The sequence below is a fragment of the Moschus berezovskii genome, chromosome 15, assembly GCF_049115385.1.
Source record: "Moschus berezovskii isolate FMDL1 chromosome 15, NW_MosBer_1.0, whole genome shotgun sequence".
Taxonomy (NCBI): domain Eukaryota; kingdom Metazoa; phylum Chordata; class Mammalia; order Artiodactyla; family Moschidae; genus Moschus; species Moschus berezovskii.
In genome coordinates, this window is record NC_142474.1 from 67,280,746 (window position 1) to 67,306,011 (window position 25,266).

Sequence of the window (25,266 nt, forward strand, 5' to 3'; positions counted from 1 at the left end):
GGAATTTCCGTTTTTCCAAGCACTTCTCCAAGCGTGACTTCTCAGGTCAGATGAATGTTTTTTGTGGGTTTTTTTGGCCATGTGGTATGGCAGATGGGATTTTACTTCCCCGACCAGGGATTGAACCTGTGTACCCTGCAGTGGAAGGGTGGAGTCTTAAGCACTGAACTGCCAGGAAAATCCCCAGATGAATGTCTTTGACACTGTGGTATTTATTTGAGCCTGTTGTGTTAAATACATCAAAAGATGAACATACAACCAACAAAGTGTCCAACTAGAAGTTTCTGGGCTACAGGTTTCAAAGGAAAAAAAGTATTCTTTGGCCACGCCTGGAATAAAAGCCTAATTCAAATGGCCTCAGGAGGAGGAAAATGCGCTTTACTGCCCCAGTGTTTGCATTTGAGTCTCAGGAGTGCAAGTGGGGGAAGGGAAGATACTAGGTGTGTTTCGACACGTGGTCCTTGCCTGCTCCTCACCCAGATTCTTATCACCACCCACACCCTTGTTTGCTCTCAGTAACTCTGCACAGCAGTCCACAGGAACTGTGTGTGCCCTTCACCATTCACACACGTGTGTCTTCAGGATCCAACCGGGTGGGAGAGGGTCCAGCGAGGCAGTTTACCTGCTGCTCAGGATATGGCCCAAACTTTAGGAGAGGAAGAAATGTTGCCAGTTGTATGACTTCTCTTTCCATTCTGTCTAAATACTTTTTATTGATTTATTTTTAAAATGTATTTATTTATTTGGCTGCACTGGATGTTGGTTGCCACACACAGGATCTTCAGTCTTTGCTGAGGCATGCGGGCATCGTTAGCTGTGGCGTGAGAACTTCTGTTGTGGCACAAAGGATCTGGCTCCCCAACCAGGCATCAAACCTGTGCCCCCTGCATTGGGAGCACGGAGTCCCAGCCACTGGCCCAGCAGCGAAGTCCCAATACTTTTAAAATAATGATACGCTTCCTATGTGAGTGACCAGGACCCAACCTTAGGCAAACAATAGGCAGAACTTGTCTCTACCTCACACTTCTGTCTTCAAGCAATAGAAATTTAAGCAAGAGTGTCTGGGGGTTCTGGGTGACAGTGTTGCTTCAGGAATTCTCTGCTAGTGGTGTGTGGAGTAGCTTCAAGCACTGTAGGCTGGAGGTTGGATGGGGATGGTCTGGAAAGGGAAAGACAATCCCGTGTGGCAGAGATAGACTCTGAATTAGGGAGGAGTACTCTTGCCTGGAAAATCCCATGGGCGGAGGAGCCTGGTAGGCTGCAGTCCATGGGGTCACTAAGAGTCGGACACGACTGAGCGACTTCACTTTCCCTTTTCCCTTTCATGCATTGGAGAAGGAAATGGCAACCCACTCCAGTGTTCTTGCCTGGAGAATCCCAGGGACAGGGGAGCCTGGTGGGCTGCCGTCTATGGGGTCACACAGAGTCGGACATGACTAAAGCAACTTAGCAGCAGCAGCAGTGATTTTGGTGGGCTTCCCTGGTGGCTCAGACAGTAAAGAATCTGCCTGCAATGCAGGAGACCCAGGTTCAGTTCTTGGGTCAGGAAGATTCCCTGGAGAAGGGCATGGCAACCCACCCCAGTATTCTTGCCTGGAGAATTCCATGGACAGAAGAGCCTGGTGGGCTACAGTCCATGGGGTTACAGAGTCAATATCTCCCTCATCACAATGCAGAGTCTCTGAAGACTGGGCAAGCACTTTGCTTATTGTGTATTATTTCTGTTTTCGTGAATTGGTTTCTCTAGCACCTGTCTGTATTCCTGCACCTTAAACAAATGCTTGGCACATGAATGAGTCTGTGGGATACCTTCTTACCTAAATATGCAGAAGCAATAGAAGTTGAAACCTGAACTTTTCTCAGTGGCCTCCTCCAGTTGCTGGAATTTACTGGCTGTCCTGTGGCTTTATCCTCAGCTTGTTGTCAAGATACATATGAATGATAACAGCTCAAAGTCACTGATGGTGGATGAGCGGCAGTTAGCCCGAGATGTTCTCGACAACCTTTTTGAGAAAACCCACTGTGACTGTAACGTGGATTGGTGTCTTTATGAAATATATCCAGAACTACAAATCGGTGAGTCCCAGTCCTAACGGCAGGCTGTATTCCAGAAACCCGTGGTTTGCTTTATTATATTATGGGTTTTGATCTAGTTACGAAGAAGAGTTTTGTTCAAGGCTGTGAAGACCACCCCACCCATCACTTTCCTTATGTCGGATTCAGTGCTTGTCTCTTGCTTGATGTGTGGTGAAGAGACTCAGATGAAAGCAGGTGGCCAGACCCAGGGGAGTGTGTGCATTATTGCAGCTACTTCTCTAGCAGATCCAAAAGGAAAGTGAGTGACAAGATGATGCTTCTTACTGTTTAGCCAGCTGAGCCGATGGGCCTGGGTACTGATCAGCCAATGTCTCTTTAAAGTTTGCTTCTTTAAACTCTAAGGCAGTCATCTCCTACCTTTTTGATACCAGGGGCCAGTTTCATGTGAGTAGACCTGGTCAGGGGTAGTATTGGGATATTTCAAGTGTGTTACATTTACTGAGTTCACTCAACAGGAGAAGGTAGATCTCTGGCAGCAATACGAGCGATGGGGAGCAGCTGTAAATACAGATGAAGCTGCTTCACACACTCACCTGCCGCTCACCTCCTGCTGCCCAGCTGGGTTCCTAGCAGGCCACAGACCAGTACCAGTCTGTGGCCCAGGAGCTGGTGACCCCTGCTCTTGGGTAACTCTGCCACGGGCCTCGTGTCACTGTCCACTTCTCTTCCTCCACGCCTCAACTCGCCTAGTATCTGATACTTTGTCTAGTGGAAGAGGCTCAGCCCCAAAGAGCAAAGGACAGTTGATAGAAGTTGATGAACTAAAAAGCAGTTAAAGAAAGATTCTGTTACTTCTCATTCTTAGTGCCACTCACAGAACAATTGTCTCCTGAGAGAGCTGGGATACAGAATTGTTGGGATATAGAATTGTTGGGATACAGGATTGCCCGTTTTAGAAGTTTTGGGTATATGTCTTACTGGAGAAAATGATCTACAAGGAAATAATCCTCCAAGTTTTCTTCAATTCTCAGAGTCAGATAGAGAAGAGATGGGAAGGAAGGTTTAGGGTTGGTTTTGATATTCGTATAATACATTGTGTTTTATATGTATTTTATATGTGTTTAGGGAGCAATGTTTTGTAGGGCCCCCAACCTCTAGAATCTAATTCCTGATGATCTGAGGTGGAACTGATGTAATAATAATAATAGAAATAAAGTGCACAATAAATGTAATGCCCTTGAATCATCCTGAAACCATCCCCTGTCCCCAGTTGGTGGAAAAATTATCTTCCATGAAATTGGTCCCTGATGCCAGAAAGGTTGAGGACCTTTGTATAAGTGCTTATTGGTTATCTCACCAGAGAAGACAGTGGTACCCCACTCCAGTACTCTTGCCTGGAAAATCCCATGGGTGGAGGAGCCTGGTGGGCTGCAGTCCATGGGGTCACTAAGAGTCGGACACGACTGAGCAACTTCACTTTCACTTTTCACTTTCATGCATTGGAGAAGGAAATGGCAACCCACTCCAGTGTTCTTGCCTGGAGAATCCCAGAGACGGGGGAGCCTGGTGGGCTGGTCTATGGGATCGCACAGAGTCGGACACGACTGAAGTGACTTAGCAGCAGCAACAGTTATCTCACAATTTCATTCAAAGTTACTTACCCAATTATTGCCTAATTGTCCTTCCAGATAGGGTGGAGGGCTATTTAAAGTAGTAAAAAACCGAAATACAAAAAAAGAGCAATGGCTGACCACTACCACTATATTATAGGCTCATCTGCCGTGTTTTTTTAATGGGAAATAAGTTGAAGACCTGAGATGGAAGAATAGACATAACAGAGGTGTTACAATATGATATCATGTAAGAATTAGGAATTTCTAAAACCAATGAGAAGTGTGAAGCATTGTGTTAGCTCAGTACCAACTTATTTCTGTGTTGGAAACCCTGATGTCTTGGGTCTGAAAAAATGCTTTCTCTTGTTACATCAGAAAGGTTTTTTGAAGACCATGAAAATGTTGTTGAAATCTTATCAGACTGGACAAGAGACACAGAAAATAAACTGTTATTTTTGGAGAAAGAGGAAAAATATGCTGTATTTAAAAACCCCCAGGTAAGATAATTTGTATATTGGTAAACCATATAAAATATCCATTCTGTAATGTCAGCTGTGTCCTCACAAGATATCTCACAAAATTTCACATTATTCATTATCTCACAAGATATCACAAATGTATTCCTTTCAAAGAAATACAAACTCAATGCTTAGGGGTCAGGACAGGGGCCTCTCATGCCCTCGTGGGCCTGCCTCTTTGGGGTAAAGTAGGTTGGGCAGTAGAACCTTACTGTCCTAATTAGAGCAACTTTTTGTTGGTGAAGCAGCTGAGTCTCTCTCAGTTTCTCAGGCCACTGGGCGTTGGGAAAATGCCTCTTCCCAGTTAACTGTGGTCACAGGGTGGTCTGCTCATCCTAAATGAACACGTGAACCTCAGCTGTAACCCAAAGAGTTTTGTTTTCCCAGCTGTGCTAACATGTAGCCCCCACTGTGCGAAGACCAGTGGGGCCCAAAACCAAAATAAGAAGTGTGAGGCCTGGGGTCTGTGTCTGGAGAGGGTGACCCGCCTTGGTATTAACATTAGCCAACCTTCTTGCCAGGAGCCACGAAGAATGTCTTTTTCAGAGAACGTGTTGTGAAAACAAATTAAGGTCACCTGCTTGCTGTATTGCTGTTCATTTCTTTTTATAAACATCTTTTATGTTTGACTTCAAAATTAACATCAATTTATTGGAAAAAAACTGAAAAGTAGAAGAAAGGACATTTGAGTATTCCCACAGTTCAGCGATCATCACTATTGATACTTCAGGCAATTTTTGTTCTATTGTTCTGTTTCTTCACTGAAATTTGGTAGTGGTGGTGGTTTATTTAGTTGTATGAGTAAGAAGCAGAGATGGAACCTCAATGGCATGCTTCCCCTTGGGTGCAGAAGGGCACTAGCCACCATGGGGGAAAATGGCCTCATGGTCTCTCCCCTCCTTTCCAACCTCCCTCTCCTGCCAAGGTTCATCTCTGACCTTCCGGGACCAGGCCCAGCTGGAAGGAAAGTCATATAGGCATCACATTTACAACCTCCAGAAGGGGCTTTTATTTTATTTTTTATTGATTGATTTTACTCATTTGGCCACGCTGGGCCTTAGTTGCAGCACTAAGGATCTTAGTTGCAGCAAGATCTCTAGTTGTGGCATGCAGGCTTTTCGTTGTAGCATATGCACTATCCCTGATCAGGGATCAAACCCGGGCCTCCTGCTTTGGAAGGGTGGAATCTTAACTTCTCAAGCACCAGGGAAGTCCCTGCAAGGGGCTTCTCCTTTAAAACAAAGTCGTCTCTCGACTTCAGTGCCCAGAGCCCCTGACCAGCCAGCGTGGGCGTGTGTATCAGTCAGGGTTGGTGGCGTGAACACAACCTGAGGATCCCAGTGGCTTCTAGCAGCAGGTATTTCCTCTCTCCAGGGCCTGCAGGTCATCAGGTCCTCTGTCCCTGGCTCCACAATGTGAGTCAGATCAAGAGAGTTCCACATGCCTCTTCCTGTCCTCAGACCAGCAGCCACCTGTGAAACACTCTCCTCCTGGTGAAGGGCAAGCGTGCTGGAGAACCCATGGAAAATCACCATGCCGCCTCTAAGGCCCTCTGCTCCCATGGACCCACAGTCTGTTCTCCCACCCACATTCTGCTGGCCCAAGCAAGTCACGTGGCCAAACCGAGCATAAGGTGGCAAGAACATGCGCTCCAGCCACCCCAGGGGGCGGGCACTGCACAGTCACTAGGTGACAGGCATCAGTGAATTCTGACACAGGATGGAAGAGAGGACTTGGGGTGATGTTCTGGGCTGCAGCAGGTGTGCCCCAGCTCTAGCCAGGCTGGTTGTTCACCAGTGCCCCAAAGATACCCAGTAATTTTTTAAATTGAAGTATGTTAATTTATAAAGTTGTGTTAGATTCAAGTGTACAGGAAAGTGATTTGGTCACACACACACACACACACACACACACACATATTCTTTTTCAGATTATTTTCCATTACAGGGTAATACAAGATCTCGAGTAGAGTTCCCTGAGCTATACAGTAGGTCCTTGATGTTTACTTCTTTTATATATAGTAATGTGTGTATGTTAATCCCAGGCTCCTACTTTATTTCTCCCCTAGCCCCCACTATCCCCTTGGTAACCATAAATTGGTTTTCTGTGTCCGTGAATCTATTGATATTTCTGTTTTATAGATAAGTTCATTTGTATAATTATTTTAGATTCCACATATAAATGATATCATACGATATTTCTTTCTCATCTGATTTACTTAATATGATAATCTCTGGGTCCATCCATGTTGCTGCAAATGGCATTATTTCATTCATCTGTCCATGGACATTTAGTTTGCTTCAAAGAGCCCCAGTGTTTAACCACCTCTAGGCCTTTGTCCATGCTCTTCCTCCTCCCCTGAATACTCTCTTTATTTCTTTTCCTCTATCTGAATATGAACATCTTTCAAGGCACAGTTTCAACTTTGACCTCCTCTGTGAAGTCTTCCTTGATCATCTCAGCCCACAGTAATTTCCTCCTCTCTGCAAACCTACAGAACTTGGCTCATTTTTAATTTGTGCAGTCTTATACAGCTCCCTCATTGACAGATATATAGCCATCTACTTACATTTATCTTCTCAGTATGATAAAATGATTCTTAGAACAGTGATATTTTACATGTGAAAAGTACAAATATTTACTCATGGACTGATAAGTGTTTGCTTGATTTATTCATTAGCCCAACAAGGTGATTTTAAAAAATGGATTTGCTGTTCCTTTCCTATCCTGCTGCTCTCAAAACCTGCATTTTCAGAAGCTGTGAGAAAGAGGGCCGGACTGCAGCTGAAAGTCTCATTTCCCATTTTAAAGTTCCTTTATTTTTCAGCTCAGATTGTCCCTAACAGATAATGGATTAACTATTAAATTCTGCCACTTGCTACAGAGCCTCCCAAATTCTCACCCAAGAGCAGTCAGTCCTTCTAAGGCTTGCCCTGCATGATCTCCAGCTTGGAATGTCATTAAAGCAAAAACACAGTATAGTACTACCACCTGGAAGGGGAAAAGGGGTATTCAGAAGCTGAAAAAGTGAGAGGGGTCTCAGAAAAGATAATGGCTTCACAATACCCTCATGAAATGAGACCCTTCATAGTTTAGAATAGAGGAGGAAATGGCAACCCACCCCAGTATCCTTGCCTGGAAAATCTCATGGGCAGAGGAGCCTGGCGGGCTGCAGCCCATGGGGTCACAAAGAGTAGGGCACGACTGAGCGACTAACACTTAACTACTGTAGTTTAGAAAGGCTCTTGCCCTGTCTGTCCTGCAGAGGGCGACACATGCCCTCCTCAGCACACTCTGTATTCATTGTCAGGACTAAGTTACTATATTTTTTAAAATTTGGGTAAAATACACATCACATGGAATTTACCATTTTAGTTACTTTTTAGTGTGCAGTTCAGTGGTATTAAGTCCATCCACACTATCATACTGGGTTCTTTCCTGTGGTGGTTAGAGCAGTTTAATACTGAGAAAGACTATGAAAAACTCAAATCTCTGGCACTAATTGTTCTTGGGCAGTCACTTACCTGTTTCCTTAACTGTGAAATAGCAATCACACCTACATTGTGGGTTTGCTGTGAGGATGAAATGAAAAGTGTACATGTAAGGTCTTAGTGTAGAGTTCGGGCAGTTGGTGTATGTTCCATATTATATTAATCACAGTCTGCAAGCGAAATACATAAAGTTAGAATAATTTCCAAACCGTATAGAATAACCACACTAATTCACAATATGCTGTCCTTTCAAATAATAAAAGTTTGTCTTTAAAAATGCATTAAAAGATAATTCAAAGATAACAACCTTGAACATTCACTGGAAAGACTGATGCTGAAGCTGAAGCTCCAGTTCTTTGGCCACGTGAGAAGAGCCAACTGATTGGAAAAGACCCTGATGCTGGGAAAGATTGAGGGCAGGAGGAGAAGGGGGCGACAGAGGATGAGATGGTTGGATGTCATCACTGACTTGATGGACATGACTTTGAGCAAACTTGGGGAGATAGTGAAGGACAGGGAAGCCTCAGTTCAGTTCAGCTCAGTCACTCAGTCGTGTCCGACTCTTTGCGATCCCATGAATCACAGCACACCAGGCCTCCCTGTCCATCACCAACTCCCGGAGTTCACTCAAACTCATGTCCATCGAGTCGTTGATGCCATCCAGCCATCTCATTCTCTGTCGTCCCTGTCTCCTCCCACCCTCAATCCCTCCCAGCATCAGACTCTTTTCCAGTGAGTCAACTCGTCGCATGAGGTGGCCAAAGTATTGCAGTTTCAGCTTTAGCATCAGTCCTTCCAATGAACACCCAGGATTGATCTCCTTTAGAATGGACTGGTTGGATCTCCTTGCAGTCCAAGGGACTCTCAAGAGTCTTCTCCAGCACCACAGTTCAAAAGCATCAATTCTTCGGCGATCAGCTTTCTTCACAGTCCAACTCTCACATCCATACATGACCACGGGAAAAACCATAGCCTTGACTAGACGGACCTTTGTTGGCAAAGTAATGTCTCTGCTTTTTAATATGCTATCTAGGTTGGTCATAACTTTCCTTCCAAGGAGTAAGCGTCTTTTAATTTCATGGCTGCAATCAGCATCTGCAGTGATTTTGGAGCCCCCAAAAATAAAGTCTGACACTGTTTCCACTGTTTCCCCATCTATTTCCCATGAAGTGATGGGACCAGATGCCATGATCTTCGTTTTCTGAATGTTGAGTTTCAAGTCAAACTTTTCACACTCCTCTTTCACTTTCATCAAGAGGCCTTTGAGTTCCTCTTCACTTTCTGCCATCAGGGTGGTGTCATCTGCATATCTGAGGTTATTGATATTTCTCCCGGCAATCTTGATTCCAGCTTATGCTTCTTCCAGCCCAGCGTTCCTCATGATGTACTCTGCATATAAGTTAAATAAGCAGGGTGACAATATACAACCTTGACGTACTCCTTTTCCTATTTGGAACCAGTCCATTGTTCCATGTCCAGTTCTAACTGTTGCTTCCTGACCCGCATACAGGTTTCTCAAGAGGCAGGTCAGGTGGTCTGGTATTCCCATCTCTTTCAGAATGTTCCACAGTTTATTGTGATCCACACAGTCAAAGGCTTTGGCATAGTCAATGAAACAGAAATAGATGTTTTTCTGGAACTCTCCTGCTTTCTCCGTGATCCAGCGGATGTTGGCTATTTGATCTCTGGTTCCTCTGCCTTTTCTAAAACCTGCTTGAATATCTGGAAGTCCACAGTTCACATATTGCTGAAGCCTGGCTTGGAGAATTTTGAGCATGACTTTACTAGCGTGTGAGATGAGTGCAATTGTGCAGTAGTTTGAGCATTCTTTGGCATTGCCTTTCTTTGGGATCGGAATGAAGACTGACCTTTTCCAGTCCTGTGGCCACTGCTGAGTTTTCCAAATTTGATGGCATATTGAGTGCAGCACTTTCACAGCATCATCTTTCAGGATTTGGAATAGCTCAATTGGAATTCCATCACCTCCATTAACTTTGTTCGTAGTGATGCTCTCTAAGGCCCACTTGACTTCACATTCCAAGATGTCTGGTTCCAGGTGAGTGATCATGCCATCGTGATTATCTTTGTCATGAAGATCTTTTTTGTACAGTTCTTCTGTGTATTCTTGCCACCTCTTCTTAATATCTTCTGCTTCTGTTAGGTCCATACCATTTCTGTCCTTTATCGAGCCCATCTTTGCATGAAATGTTCCCTTGATATCTCTAATTTTCTTGAAAAGATCTCTTGTTTTTCCTATTCTGTTGTTTTCCTCTATTTCTTTGCATTGATCGCTGAGGAAGTCTTTCTTATCTCTCTTAGCTATTCTTTGGAACTGTGCATTCAGATGCTTATATCTTTCCTTTTCTCCTTTGCTTTTCGCTTCTCTTTTTTTCACAGCTATTTGTAAGGCCTCCTCAGACAGCCATTTTGCTTTTTTGCATTTATTTTCCATGGGGATGATCTTGGTCCCTGTCTCCTGTACAATGTCGCGAACCTCCGTCCAGAGTTCATCAGGCACTCTATCAGATCTAGAAGATCAGTGGAGAAATAACTCCAGAAAGAATGAAGGGATGGAGCCAAAGCGAAACAAATACCCAGTTGTGGATGTGACTGGTGTCCGATGCTGTAAAGAGCAATATTGCATAGGAACCTGGAATGTTAGGTCCATGAATCAAGGCAAATTGGAAGTGGTCAAACAGGAGATGACAAGAGTGAACGTCGACATTCTAGGAATCAGTGAACTAAAATGGACTGGAATGGGTGAATTTAACTCAGATGACCATTATATCTACTACTGTGGGCAGGAATCCCTTAGAAGAAATGGAGTAGCCATCATGGTTAACAAGAGAGTCCGAAATGCAGTACTTGGATGCAATCTTAAAAACGACAGAATGATTTCTGTTCGTTTCCAAGGCAAACCATTCAATATTACAGTAATCCAAGTCTATGCCCCAACCAGTAATGCTGAAGAAGCCGAAGTTGAACGGTTCTATGAAGACCGAAAAGACCTTTCAGAACTAACACCCAAAAAAGATGTCCTTTTCATTATAGGGGACTGGAATGCAAAAGTAGGAAGTCAAGAAACACTTGGAGAAAAGGGAACCCTCTTACACTGTTGGTGGGAATGCAAACTAGTACAGCCACTATGGAGAACAGTGTGGAGATTCCTCAAAAAACTGGAAATAGAACTGCCATATGATCCAGCAATTGCACTCCTGGGCATACAAACCGAGGAAACCATAATTGAAAGAGACACATATACTCCAATGTTCATTGCAGCACTGTTTATAATAGCCAGGACATGGAAGCAACCTAGATGTCCATCTGCAGACGAATGGATAAGAAAGCTTTGGTACATATACACAATGGAGTATTTTTCAGCCATCAAAAAGAATGCATCTGAATCCGTTTTAATGAGGTGGATGAAATTGGAGCCTATTATACAGAGTGAAGTAAGCCAGAAAGGAAAACATCAATACAGTATACTAACGCATATATATGGAATTTAGAAAGATGGTAACCTTAACCCTGTATCAGTTCAGTTCAGTTGCTCAGTCGTCTCCGACTCTCCGCAACCCCATGAATCACAGCCCGCCAGGCCTCCCTGTCCATCACCAACTCCCGGAGTTCACTCATGTCCACAGAGTCGGTGATGCCATCCAGCCATCTCATTCTCGGTCGTCCCCTTCTCCTCCCTCCCCCAATCCCTCCCAGCATCAGTGTCTTTTCCAGTATACGAGACTGCAAAAGAGACATAGGTATATAGAACAGTCTTTGGGACTCTGTGGGAGAGGGTGAAGGTGGGATGATTGGGGAGAACGGCATTGTAGCATGTATATTATCATATGTGAAATGAATCACCAGTCCAGGTTCAACGCATGATACAGGATGCTTGGGGCTGGTGCACGGGGATGACCTGGAGGGAGGATATGGGGAAGAGGGAGGTGGGAGGGGGGTTCAAGAAAGGGAACACATGTACACCCGGGGTGGATTCGTGTCAATGTATGGCAAAACCAACCAATATATTAATGTAAGGTAATTTGCCTCCAATAAAATAAATTAAAAAAAAAAAAAAACAACGAAAAGAAACGAAAAAGAAGAAACACCTGGAGTAACAGGCAAATTTGGCCGTGGAGCACGGAATGAAGCAGGGCAAAGGCTAATAGAGTTTTGTCAAGAGAATGCACTGGTCATAGCAAACACCCTCTTCCAACAACACAAGAGAAGACTCTACACAGGGACATCACCAGATGGTCAACACCGAAATCAGATTGATTATATTCTTTGCAGCCAAAGATGGAGAAGCTCTATACAGTTAGCAAAAACAAAACCAGGAGCTGACTGTGGCTCAGATCATGAACTCCTTATTGCCAAATTCAGACTAAAATTGAAGAAAGTAGGGAAAACTACTAGACCATTCAGATATGACCTAAATCAAATCCCTTATGATTATACAGGGAAGCCTGGTGTGCTGCAGTCCATGGGGTCACAAACAGTTGAAAATGACTGAGTGAACAATAACAGAAAGATAATTCAGTAAGATTTATGGAAGGAGTTGTGCCTGACTTATTTCCCCTGTTTAAGTTAACAATTTGTCATCGTGGCGCATTCTATTTCTAGAAGATCTCCTAATTCTACAAAGTTCGCTTTGCAGTTTACTTCCGCAGGTCCCCTGAGATTCCACCTCAGTAGGTTGGGGGCCCAGGGAACATGAATTTAACAGAGCATTAGGGTACTCTGGGGGTCACACTTGGGGAAACACTCCCATTATGTAAACATTTGTATCAAGACTCAGGAGGTGCCTTAACTTAGTCACTACCCTCCAGGGTTATATGTTGTAGTTTTAATACATTTTTTTTCAGGCATTATTTTATAAACTTTGTTTCCACCTAGAAGTCCTTAAATGCTTTAACTATGGTGGTGGTTCCGCCTGACATAGTCCACAAGCAGATGTTCCAAAGGGATAATCATGGGAAAGTCGAGGACCCGGCCTCCTCCCTGAGTCAGGAGCTGCTGGAATTAGAGTAGGTTTAGTCTCTCTGCCCTTGAACTGCACTGACCTTCAGTTTCAGGGGTAGTGGGTGTGGTGGTAAGAGCCCACACATAAGACACACTTAGCTCTGGTGTTCATTCGCACTGCAGGGCCCTAGCTGTTTAACCTGGCTGAGCTTCAGTGTCCTAACCTGTAAAGTGGAGGGGACTGTCACTTGCCTCGCAGCTTTGTCATTAGGATTCAGTTCAGTTCAGTTTAGTCGCTCAGTTGTGTCCGACTCTCCGCGACCCCATGAATCACAGCACGCCAGGCCTCCCTGTCCATCACCAACTCCCAGAGTTCATTCAAACTCATGTCCACAGAGTCGGTGATGCCATCCAGCCATCTCATTCTCCGTCGTCCCCTTCTCCTCCTGGCCCCAACCTTTCCTAGCATCAGAGTCTTTTCCAGTGAGTCAACTCGTCGCATGAGGTGGCCAAAGTATTGCAGTTTCAGCTTTAGCATCAGTCCTTCCAATGAACACCCAGGATTGATCTCCTTTAGAATGGACTGGTTGGATCTCCTTGCAGTACAGGGGACTCTCAAGTGTCTTCTCCAACACCACAGTTCAAAAGCATCAATTCTTCGGCGATCAGCTTTCTTCACAGTCCAACTCTCACATCCATACATGACCACAGGAAAAACCATAGCCTTGACAAGACGGACCTTGGTTGGCAAAGTAATGTCTCTGCTTTTTAATATACTATCAAGGTTGGTCATAACTTTCCTTCCAAGGAGTAAGTGTCTTTTAATTTCATGGCTGCAATCAGCATCTGCAGTGATTTTGGAGCCCAGAAAAATAAAGTCTGACACTGTTTTTCCATCTATTTCCCATGAAGTGATGGGACCAGATGCCATGATCTTTGTTTTCTGAATGTTGAGCTTCAAGCCAACCTTTTCACCAAGCCAGCAATATGTGAAAGTCATTAGGATTGGAGGTGATGTTTGCAAAGCACCTGGCTGAGGATCTGCCGTATAGTAGCTGCTCCCCCGACATTGTGAGTGCTTCTAAATGGTGGTCTTCCTTGCCTTTGCTAAGCTGGTTCTCTTTCCAGAAATGTCCTTTCTGCTTCTCTCTGTCCCTGGAAGTTTGCCAAGTAGGAAACTCTGTGTTGTGACTGACTTGTGCAGTTTTCAAAAATTAAAATTAGTTGCCCACACTGATAAAAATCCAGATTTCACGCTTCTCCAGAGAAGCCAGAGTCTCTAGTCCTCAGGGACCCTACATGGTGACCAAAGGCCTGGAATCTGGGATGCTCCACTATTCTCCAGTTCTGGGCTTTTCCAGGGGCCCTGGGGTCTCCAGGCTTCCAGCATTTGACGTGGAATTCTAGACCGTGGTTAAATTAAATGACAGTTGTATCCTTTGCTAGTGTTTTCTCTCTGTGCGTGTTTCCTTATTGATTATACACTGTGCGGGGAAGGGTAGGTGTTACTTCTGGCCAGTGGGGCCATGCTCAACACTTGGTAAGCCCCTCGGTAAGCACCTGGTTGACAGAGACCATATGCTGTGGTCCTCAGTTTACCTCCTCCAGGTATGTGTCCCTCTCCAGCAAGACTGTGGGTTCTGCGCGGTGGCTACCATGGTGATGAACCCTTACTGATCCTCTCTTTTACTATTTTATTTAGAATTTTTACCTGGATAACAGAGGAAAAAAAGAAAACAAGGAAACAAATGAGAAAATGAATGCAAAGAACAAGGAATCCTTGCTTGAGGTAAGATTAATTTTGCAGAGCAGTAGAAAAGAGAGGAATATTAGCTGTATCTTTTTAAACTATTTGCTTCTCAGTATAATGGGCGATTCAGAGACACACTGAAATTTTCACTTGGGGTTTTAAGATCAAATTATTACTAAATTATAGCTATTTAGATCATTAAACTGGTTCTTGGAGTTGGTTGTTCAAAAGTATTGTTTTAGACAATATAGTTTACTCTTCATGAAGTTGTATTGGTAAGTCTTGACTAAAAGACAAGAATCCACATGAAACTCAGCTCTAACATTCCATAGATTTTATTGCTTACATGCTGTTAACAGAAGTCAGGCGTGACTTTTTTGCAGTGAATCCTCCAGTGTCGCTCTAGCAGGCAGGTGTGGTAGAAAGTGTGAGATGGCAGTTGGAGATCTGATCCAAGTTCGGTTCTGCCTGTTGAGGTTCATGTGTTATTGGGCAAGTCCAAGAGCCTTGGTTTCCTGTATCGTATTGCATTATTACAAAGATTCAGGAAGAGAGTGGAAGCACCATGTGTAAAGTATGGTGCACATGTCTGATTATCACTCAAGGCTGTAATGCTGAAGTTCATTTGATGGTTGATTTTTCTGAAACTTCTGAATGACTTTTCAAATTGCAACTTTGCTAAAAATTGAGGCTCTGGTCCCCGCCTATAATGCAGATGCTTGCCAGGTAACAGGTCACAAATGGGCATGGGAACCCCAGGCTTTGTTGCCCCAACAACATGATGACCTTTTGAATTAGGAGATTTGTGGCTTCTCTTGAAGTCAGAAGACCTGGTGACACCTGGGCCCACATTCCCACCTGGAGCCAGTTCACTGATGCTCATCATGAGGAAAAGAATGTATAACTATGTGGGGTGATAGACGTTAACTGCACTTACGATGGTGATCATTTTGCAATATATACATACATCAAATCATTAGGTCATATACCTAAATCTAATGCAATATTCTATGTCAGCTGTATCTCACTTTAAAAGTATGCCCAAAATAAAATACTAATTTATACATATTTTATGTACAGAATTAATGATAAAATTTTTCTATTTACTAGCAGTGAAATAATAACTTTTCCACTTACAGGTAAAGGAATAAGTTATATATTTATCAATCTACAGTAACAGAAATAGATTTTATGTAATACTTCTACAATATGTACCAAGATTGTACTCACTACCTTCCTTATGATGCTGGGGCTATCAGCACTCTTATTTTGCAAGTAAAGGCACTGAGGTTGAGTCACTTGCTCAGAATCACAGAAAGAAGCCTGGAAGTCGAACTCTGGAGCTGAAATTCAATCACCATGTTCTTCCTGTCTTTTGGCAAATAGTATGTAGTGTCAATATATGCATTCAATTAGAGCTGTAGACAAAATGATTGTTAGCTTGCAGGCTAGCTTGCCACAGTTTATTTCAATGTGAACAAAATATATGTTTTATCTCTGATGGGTTTTATATCATTGGAATCTCAATTTCAGGAGAGTTTCTGTGGAACATCCATCATTGTGCCAGAACTCGAGGGAGCTCTTTATTTGAAAGAAGATGGGAAGAAATCCTGGAAAAGGCGCTATTTTCTTTTACGAGCTTCTGGAATTTATTATGTCCCCAAAGGAAAGACTAAGGTCAGAAAGAAAAAAAGTATGCTTATAAAAAAGGCATTTCATGAAAGTGAAAGTCACTCAGTCATGTCCAACTCTTTGCAACCCCATGGACTGTACAATCCATGGAATTCTCCAGGCCAGAATACTGGAGTGGGTACCCTTTTCCAATACTGGAGTGGGTAGCCTTTCCCTTCTCCAGAAGATCTTCCCAACCCAGGGATCAAACCCAGGTCTCCTGCATTGCAGGTGAATTCTTTTCCAGCTGAGCCACAAGGGAAGCCCAAGAATACTGGAGTGGGTAGCCTATCCCTTCTCCAGCGGATCTTCCCAACCCAGGAATCGAACTGGGGTCTCCTGCATTGAAGGCGGATTCTTTACCAGCTGAACTGCTAGGAAAAAACTAAAGAAATCCTCAGGTGGAAATTTCAATACTCTGCCTTTTGCTGTGAGATTCATGTGATGACAGTGTTTATTCAAACAAATAAACTTTTAGGATAGAATTTCAGAAATCCTTCTGAATCTTTCAGTTGCTTTCTTTTAAAGGTAAAGAAAGCTATCTACTTTAAAAATCAGGTCTCAGAAAATATGACCTAAGCATTTCTCTAAAGATTAATTCATTTTTTACATATTGATTTCAGAAAGAAATTTTCTTTCTTTTTTCCCTCCCTTTTTACTCTATTGTTCTGTAGGCATAAAAGTAAGACTTCTTTTATCTGGAATCATACATCTGGGTATAGCCAAATTGAGGGACAGTTTAGCAAGATCTAGGCAAATGTAAAAGGAAGTACCCCTTCAAAGGCCAGCTCCATGTTTAGCAGTCTACCCCACAGAGTATTTTTAAGTATTTTTTGTAATAGCAAGATATTAAAATAACCTCTGGTTATCTATAGTAGGATGGTTGAATAAATAATTACATCTGTTCAGTGTAATGTTATGCAGCCATACAATATGATATAGCCTTTCATACATCCTGATATAGACCCCAAGATATAATGTTAAGAAAAAAAATAAATTCATGAAAAAATATTGAGTAAAATCTCATTTATATTTTTAAAGTTTTATATGTGAATATGTCTACACATACATAGGCATATAAATATATCCCCAAAAACATTTGGAAGAATCTTTTCTCTGGAGAAGAGAAATGAAATGAGAAAAGAAGAGTGAAGGAAGATTTTCATTTTTCTTTTAAATATATATTTATATTTAATGTATCTTTAAATATAAATATATAATTATTTTTAAATTATGATGAATGTTTTATTTTTCTAATTAAAAAGACTAAAACTTTGAAAATCCAGAAGAAAAGCTCTCACAAGAAAAAAGTGTACTACCATATATAAAAGAATAATTGTGCATTGAGATGTAGTAATTCTGCCCTTTATTTTTTATTCATTAAAAAACAGAATGTGAGAGGGGGGAAAAATAATAGAACAAATTTGTAGTTGATGTGTCACCAAATATGTAGATTAGAGGTCTTCACAATGTGTATTATACATAAGGAGAGGATTCTGTTTCCATAGCAACACTGCCAGCCCTAAAGAGATGGCATGAAAGGAATCTTCTCCTCAAGAAGAGATGCGTGAAGTGTGTGCTGATTTTCTGAGCATCAAATACCACTCGTTGTTCTTCCACGAGGGACTTTTTTCCTAAATGCTCAGTCATGAAATCCATCAGTGACTTAGAATGGCAAAAGCCAAAATAAAACGTCTGACAAGGTGCTCAGTCACCTTGTCTGGACCACATCAATGTAGTAATGATGTCTCAAGCTCAGCCAGTCGTCTGTAGGGGTCCATGTGCAGGAGCTAGGACGTCAGTGTAATCTTTTGCTCCACCTGTGGCACGCTGTTTTGCCTTAGATGTGCTCTTTCACTTCTTAAAATGTAGGCCTGGCTTTTAGAAGACGACATGGTAAATGCTCAAGTAACACCTGAAATTCTGTATTTTCCTACTAAAATGTAACCCTTCATTGTGCTGTGAACAACCTTGGGAAAATATTACCTGTCAGCTAGGTTGAGGTTATTTTTTCCTTCTCTTTCAGACATCTCGAGATCTGGCCTGTTTTATACAGTTTGAAAATGTCAACATTTACTATGGGATTCAGTGTAAAATGAAATACAAAGCACCCACTGACTACTGCTTTGTTTTAAAGGTAGGTTTTAAGTCCTTACCTTAGATCTGTAAGCAGTTTGAATCAGTTATTTCCTTTTAAGAAATGTTCAGTGTTATATAGTTAACTACAAGTATAACATAATAAGCTTTTTATTGTAAACCAAAATAGGAGAGGAGAAAGCATTTCTAATGAAATTGGAAATGATCCAATTGGAAATGATCCAATTGGATTCATTGGAAATGATCCAATTCAGATCATTTCCCCCAAAGTCTGTTACTGAGTCTAAACTTTCAAGTTAGCCTGTCTAGATTTCTTCATCACTTTATGAGAATAAAAGCTCTACATTTTGGGCAGATTTTATTCATAATTTTATTGACAAAATGATTGATTGTTCAGTTCTTTATCAGGTCCTTATTCCATTGTAAGAAATTTTGAGAAATTAGGAAGTTGACAAGACTTCCTAGAAAAATATATAAAATAGAAAAATAGAAAAAAAAACTTTTTCTAAAAATAGTATTAGTGGGCCTTGAAACTTTTTGAAGTGCACATTATCAAAAGACAGTATACATTATCAGGTGTCTGGTAAGGCTGACATTAGCACCATTTTTTGGAAGGTTGGGCAGAAGTAACTTTTCTCTGCCAAATGTAACAACTGATTCCTAGAAATGGACTCAAGGAATTTATGGAGCTCTTCTGGCCATGTCATTGCCTCCAGCACCACAAATTCCCCTTCACAAGTTCACACCAGAAAAACCCAGGTTATCTCATTCCGTTCGGCTCGGGTGCAAGGCTGTGTGCAGAATTTCTTCTTTTCCTGCAAATATACTTGATTATTTTTTATTAAATTATAAACATTACCGTGTAATGTTACATAAATTACAGGTGTACAATATAGTGATTGACCATTTTTAAAGGTTATACTCCACTTACAGTAATAAAATACTGGCACAGAAAGGGCCATGAGAACAGTGGCAAACACGTTATACACTGCATCTGCAATGCAGTGATTGAAGCACTTTCATATGTTAATTAATAGACTAATTCATTTAATCCTTTATCAGCCTTCTGTGGTAAGAGCCACCGTTCTCCCTAGTTGATTTCTTTATTTTTGGCTGTGCTGGGTCTCTGTTGCTGCGCACGGGCTCTCTCTAGTTGCGGAGAGCGAAGGCTACTCTCCCGTTGTGGCGCGCGGGCTCCTCGTGTGGTGACTCCTCTTGCTGCGGTGCACAGGCTCAGTAGTTCTGGTGCACAAGCTTAGCTGCTCCATGGCATGTGGGGTCTTCCCAGACCAGGGATCGAACCTGTGTCTCCTGCAATGGCAGGTGGATTCTTTACCACTGAGCCACCAGGCAAACCTCTCTCCGTAGTTTGTAGATGTGTTATCTGGGCACAGAGACTCTCAGCCAGGAAGTAGCTGAACCAGGATGAGAAGCCAAGGCGGGGAGGGTGGTGTAGGGAGGCTGTTCTCTCAGACACTGTTTGCCGGCACACAGAATCTCTTCTCTGCCTCCTCTAACCCCAGCCCCAGCCGCTCTTGAACTGTTTTCATTGTGTGGCTGTCTGCCCTCGTGGCCCTCGTTTGCAGTCCTGAGACTCTGAGAACTTCCGAACACAGAGGCCCTCATTTGCACATGGACATCCCAATGCCTGCACGGCATAAGAGTGTCTTCTGGCTCTAAGCATCAACAGTCAGGGATTCTCTGCTGCTGATGAAATACGCTTCAGAGCAGACAAATATAATGAAAGTTGTCAGAAGCGGGTCAGGGCCCATAAACCCATGGCCAGAGGCTGGAGCAGAGATTTTCAGCGAGAGAAAGCAGAGATCTGAGACCTAGAGGTCTCCAGGCTGAGGATTTAGACCCAGTGAGCAGGGTGGGAATGTGGTTTCTAGTGCTGACTCACAAACTTGGGACTAGGTCCCAGGATCACGTGTTGAACTATCTGCCCTGGGACGCAGGTCACTCTGGGCTGCACTGAGAATGGTGATGCTGAGACCCAGCGGAGGACCTCCCACGGATGGGGCCAAGGGCTCTGAGGTGGAGAAAAATGCAGGCTTGACGATACGAGAACAAACAAGCATCAATAAACAAACAACCCAACAGGAACATGCGTTTCCCTTTTCTCACAATGATGATCGATTCTGTTCTCAAGCCAGGTTCCTTATGGGCAGTCACCCTGCTCATTTTGCACTTAGGCACACTTCTCAGTTCCTTCCCAAAGTGCTAGGAATTTTTATTCATTTGCTGAGTAAAGGGGTCAGTCATCCTTTGGAAAACTTAACTTTTTTTACAAACATTTTGGTCACTTATTTCCCTTTCTGTCCACTCTGGAGGGTGGAAAAAACTCTTGATATGCAAATATTTCATGAGGGTGAGCAGATTGACAGTATTCAAAGAGTATGCACATACATTGCAGAAAGGGCTCAGGATTACAGTAGCATGTTACGAGATCGGGTGAGTCCACAGGCTGAGAAGTTCAACCCGGGAGCTTCTTACTCAGGATGAACCCGTGGATTACGACCATCCATGGAGGGTGCTGCCAGGAAGATGGGAGTTTGAGTCCTGGCTCTGTCTCCTGGCGCAGTGTTAAGACTCTCTAAGCTTCACTGCCCTCTGCTATGGAGTGGAAATAACACTTCCCGTGCAGATTAAACCATCTAAGCCCGTAAGACCATTAGTGCAATGTTGACAGACATAACCAGTGAGCATGAATTGGAGTCATTCTTACTGCACTCTGGTATCAGTTAAACATGTCTGTTGGCCAGCATTTCTCAAACTTGAGAGTGCATGGCACTCACCAGGAGAGCTGTTAAGACAGGTGCTTGGGCCCCCAGAGCTTCTGATTCTGTGGGTCTGGGATCTGGCCCAGGAGTTTGCACGTCCACCAAACTTCCAGGTTCTTATCTGCCTCTTCCTGCCATAGCTGTCACCTTTTCCAAAGAACCTTTCTCTGTTTTCCAACTTCTGCTGCAGACTTTATCATGTCATTGAGTGGTCACACATTTGTTTACATACATCTCCCTCAGTAACACCCGAGCCACCGCTTCCTAAGTACGGTGTGAGCCACTCTTCCTCCTCCCTACCTAACCACCCAGAGGTATCTACCGAACGCACGAGCCCTCGGCTTTCATTAGGGTTCTGCCACTCGGTGTGACTTTGGATAAATAGCTTAACCTCTCTGGTCTCCCACTGTTTCGAGGATCTGTAAGATCCCTTTGGACAAGGGTCTGCAGTTGCCCTGACCTTTATGTGCTGCATGGCATATCTGAGGGAGCTTCTCCCTTTCTGTGGTTAGGAGCAACCAAACCAATGGCAGAAGAGGTTGGCCAGTGGCATGGAGCTGGCATTTTTCCTTAAACTTCTTTGCAAATATTTTCGGGCTGAAAGCTCAAGGGAGTAAACGCCTTGGCAAGATCCCAAGACATGACAGAAGACTAAGCACAGGGACTCTCTGAGTGATGTCCCGGGAGCCTGTAGGGTTCCTGCCTTGATGGGGGAGCCAGAAAGGAGCCTTGAGCCCACCAGGCAGCTCGTCTTAGAATCATAAAATCTGAGACTCACAAGTGATCTTTGAGGTCATCTTGAAGATCACCTGATGTTTAATTCTCCTGTATCCAGTCCTGTTATACTTGTGATATGAGGAAGTTGGTGAGATGCACCCCACTAATGTTGGGGAGAATGAACCAAAGTCTGTACATCAACCTCTTCATCACAGGAGGAGCCATGGTTAGAACTCAAGGTCAAGTGTTCTTACCTGTGTTTTGTGCTCAGTAGCCACTGTGTTTAAAGGAAGAACCACATTTTACTCTGGATGAATGTACTTAAGAAATTGTTGATTGTGCTGTTTAAGTGGATCCCTCTACCCAGACAGTTGCTTCCTGCCTTTCACTCCAAGCACAATATGATTTATAGTCTGCTCCTGGGAACCCAGCTTTCCCATCACATGACATGCACACACACACACACAAACAAATTTTAATATACCAAGCCCAAGGTAACAAAAATCAACTTTTTTAATTCCTCCAGGGGGAAAAAAAATAGCTGTTTTCTAAGAACAATTATAAACACCAGATTGCTGGAGACACCCATGTTTTGTCCCTCTTACACAAGGGCCAGACCAGAAAGTTCTGTTCTGGTTCAGTTGGAAAGTTTGGTTGGAAGTTAGGGAGCCGTGTTTCTGGTGCTGAAAGACAAGAATGTTCTGTATGACCTTGGACCCATAACACTCCATCCCTTTGCACCTGCCCACCACTGTACTCTTTGACTGGGAGCTCCTGGAAGGCCCCCTAGTGCAGCACCCAGCTCATTGCCACTTAAAATTAGACAGAAATACTCCTCTGGGCCATCCATGTGGGTAACAGATGACAGAAGACAGGGCAAAACCCTGAATTCCTAGTAGCAGAAATAACCCTAGGCCTGCATGAGAGTCACAAAAGCATTAATTCCTTGACATGAGAATTACGTAAGTTCCCTTATCTGATAAATGGGGAAGTGATTTGGATTTCTTGTAGGACTAGAAACATGAAAGATGTGAAGGTTTCCAGATGTTCAAAAAGCAAGAATGGAAATGACTGTTGATAATATAGTAAAAAGTGCTTGTGATAAGTCATGTCAATTCTTTCCAAATTTAGCGTCTATAAAAAAGTACCCCTGTTCCTAATTCTAAAATTGCTACCAGTGATTTTGGCCACCATTTCAGGAAATTTCAGATGCTGTGAGAATTTTCTAAACATTTTTTGAAAGGTGCTAATTTGTGAAGAGTTTACAAATGGTCTTTGGAATGACTTTTTTCCAGCATCCCCAGATTCAGAAGGAGTCCCAGTATATCAAGTATCTGTGCTGTGATGATGCCAGAGTGCTAAGCCAGTGGGTCACGGGAATCAGGATTGCCAAGGTGAGAGAATGGATGGACTCACCCCACCTTGAATTTGCCAGCTAGCCTGGCAAATTGACGTGGGTCCAATCTTTGTGCTACTCGGAAATAGCTGATTCATTCTTTTTTTTTTTTTCTTGGCTGCACAAGATCTTAGTCGTGGCTTATGGGATTCTAGACCCTTGACCGGAGATCAAACCCAGGCCCCCTGAATTGGGAGCTCAGAGTCTTAACCGCTGGACCGCGAGGAAAGTCCCAACACCTGATCCATTCTCACTAAGTCAATGCCATTAATGGATCAGTGCCACAGCTATCACCTCGTTTATTTGCCCATTGGTTTTTTATTGAGCTAAGTGGGAGTGGTTGACACATGGACCTCTCCCATGACCTGAGAAGCAGGGATTTATTTTCACATGAGCCATTGCAGATATTGATTTCTGGAGAGCTTTGAAAGTGTTATGCGTAATTAAGAAACATGAGATATAAGCTATGGCAAAATTACATGGAGACATGTGTCATCACATGGCTAAAGCGTCCTTCTCATGGGGAGGTACAAATATTACCTGATTTTGCTAATCTGGAATATTATTTCACATATGAAAACATGGTTTGTGGATTTTTTTTTTAATGGAAATACTTCTACTAAAAGTACCTCAGGAAAGGAGTAAAAAGAATAGTCATGAGGTCCTCTTTTCCCTGAATTTGTAGATTGCAGTGGAGTGCAGACTTTGGGATAAATGGATTGCTCTGTTGCTTCTTCTGTGTTCTCTCTCTAGTATGGGAAGACGCTCTATGATAACTATCAGCGGGCCATGGCCAGGGCAGGGCTTGCCTCTCGGTGGACAAACCTGGGCACAGTCAACGCAGTGCCACCAGCTCCGCCTTCCACAGGTACCACGCAGGGGGTAGATTCTGACACCTGTTCCAAGCTCAGAGCTTGTGCTCAAACTTAGCTAATGTATTTCATAGAAACAGAACTCTGCAGACGCTGTACTGAGTACTCTTCCCCCGTGATGGTCAAATGTAAGAACCCCCAACACCTACCCACCACATACTTGTATCTCTTTATAAGTGACTTTTAGCAAAGCTCTGACCCTTTTTTCATGATATGCTTATGGACAAGATGGTGGTCACCAGCTTAGGGTGAGCTTGTAGGGAGGTGTGTCTCCTCAGAGTATAGATGTGATGGTTGTCCGAGGCTCCACTGATGCCCAGAGGACTGTCCACACCAAGGGTGAGAGCATTCCTTAACATCACACCTAGGTCCTCATACCCAATTCTGGATGCCACATCTGAATGTGACAGCGACTGGTTTGTATTTTAAGACACTGAGGGATGGAGTGGGCACTGTTACTGCTCTTTGTATAAATACAAATGTGTATATATACACACAAGTAGATCTGTATATATACAAATATACATATCTATATACAAATATTTATGTGTATAATTTCTGGTCCTTATAGCAAGGTGTACATTATTATCATTCACTCCATAGCTGAGAAAACTGAAGCTGTGGGAAGCTAGTATCTAGCTTGGAAAATGCGCAGTTCTGTGCCAGAATCCCAGGACAAAAACCAGACCTGGATGTATTATTCCATTCTCTTCCACTTTCTCTCCTGTTCTGCTGTGTCCTTCTCATCAACACTGATCCCCTCTTCAAAGAAACACATTTCAAACCCTCCTATGACTCCAGATCCCCCTCCTACGGCTCCATCGGACAAGCAGACTATTCTAAAGGGTGGACTGTATTTGCTGTCTCTGTTATTCTACTCCCTGTTCACTCCCCAGGGCTTCCCAGGTGGCTCAGTGGTAAAGAATCTGCCTGCCAATGCAGGAGACCTGGGTTCAATCACTGGGCTGGAAAGATCCCGTGGAGAAGGAAATGGCAACCCACTCCAGTATTCTTGCCAGGAAATTCCTCTGGACAGAGGAGGCTGGCAGGCTACAGTCCATGGGGTCGCAAAAGAGTCAGACACGACTTAGTGTGTAAACAGCAATGACTGTTCACTCTTCATAACCATTTCAGTCAGGCTCCTGCCTCTAGTACATCATGGAAAATGCTCTTGCTAAATCAAACTACTATAGACTCCTCTTTTTTTTTTTTAATTTAAACTTTCCAGCTATACCCCACAGCATGTGGATCTCAGTTCCCCCACCAGGGGTCAAACCCCAGTCCCTGCATTGGCAGTGTAGAGTCTTAACTACTAGACCACCAAGGAAGTCCCATAAACCCTTCTTTCTAGTTGACCTTTCA

At 43.2% G+C, this 25,266-nt stretch overlaps 1 protein-coding gene across 5 annotated transcripts in view; it reads left to right on the plus strand.

The window, feature by feature from the left end:
• APBB1IP (amyloid beta precursor protein binding family B member 1 interacting protein) overlaps positions 1-25,266 on the plus strand; it is an 84,939-nt gene that overhangs the window by 51,040 nt on the left and 8,633 nt on the right. For 4 of the 5 annotated variants that reach the window (XM_088844152.1, XM_055427859.2, XM_055427872.2 and 1 more), the window contains exons 7-13: positions 1,917-2,076; positions 4,026-4,147; positions 14,321-14,407; positions 15,902-16,045; positions 18,066-18,176; positions 22,932-23,030; positions 23,786-23,900. In XM_088844152.1, the coding sequence (XP_088700278.1) occupies positions 1,917-2,076; positions 4,026-4,147; positions 14,321-14,407; positions 15,902-16,045; positions 18,066-18,176; positions 22,932-23,030; positions 23,786-23,900 (838 nt within the window). The remainder of the gene's footprint in view (positions 1-1,916; positions 2,077-4,025; positions 4,148-14,320; positions 14,408-15,901; positions 16,046-18,065; positions 18,177-22,931; positions 23,031-23,785; positions 23,901-25,266) is intronic. The other variant, XM_055427877.2, reaches the window with a different exon arrangement.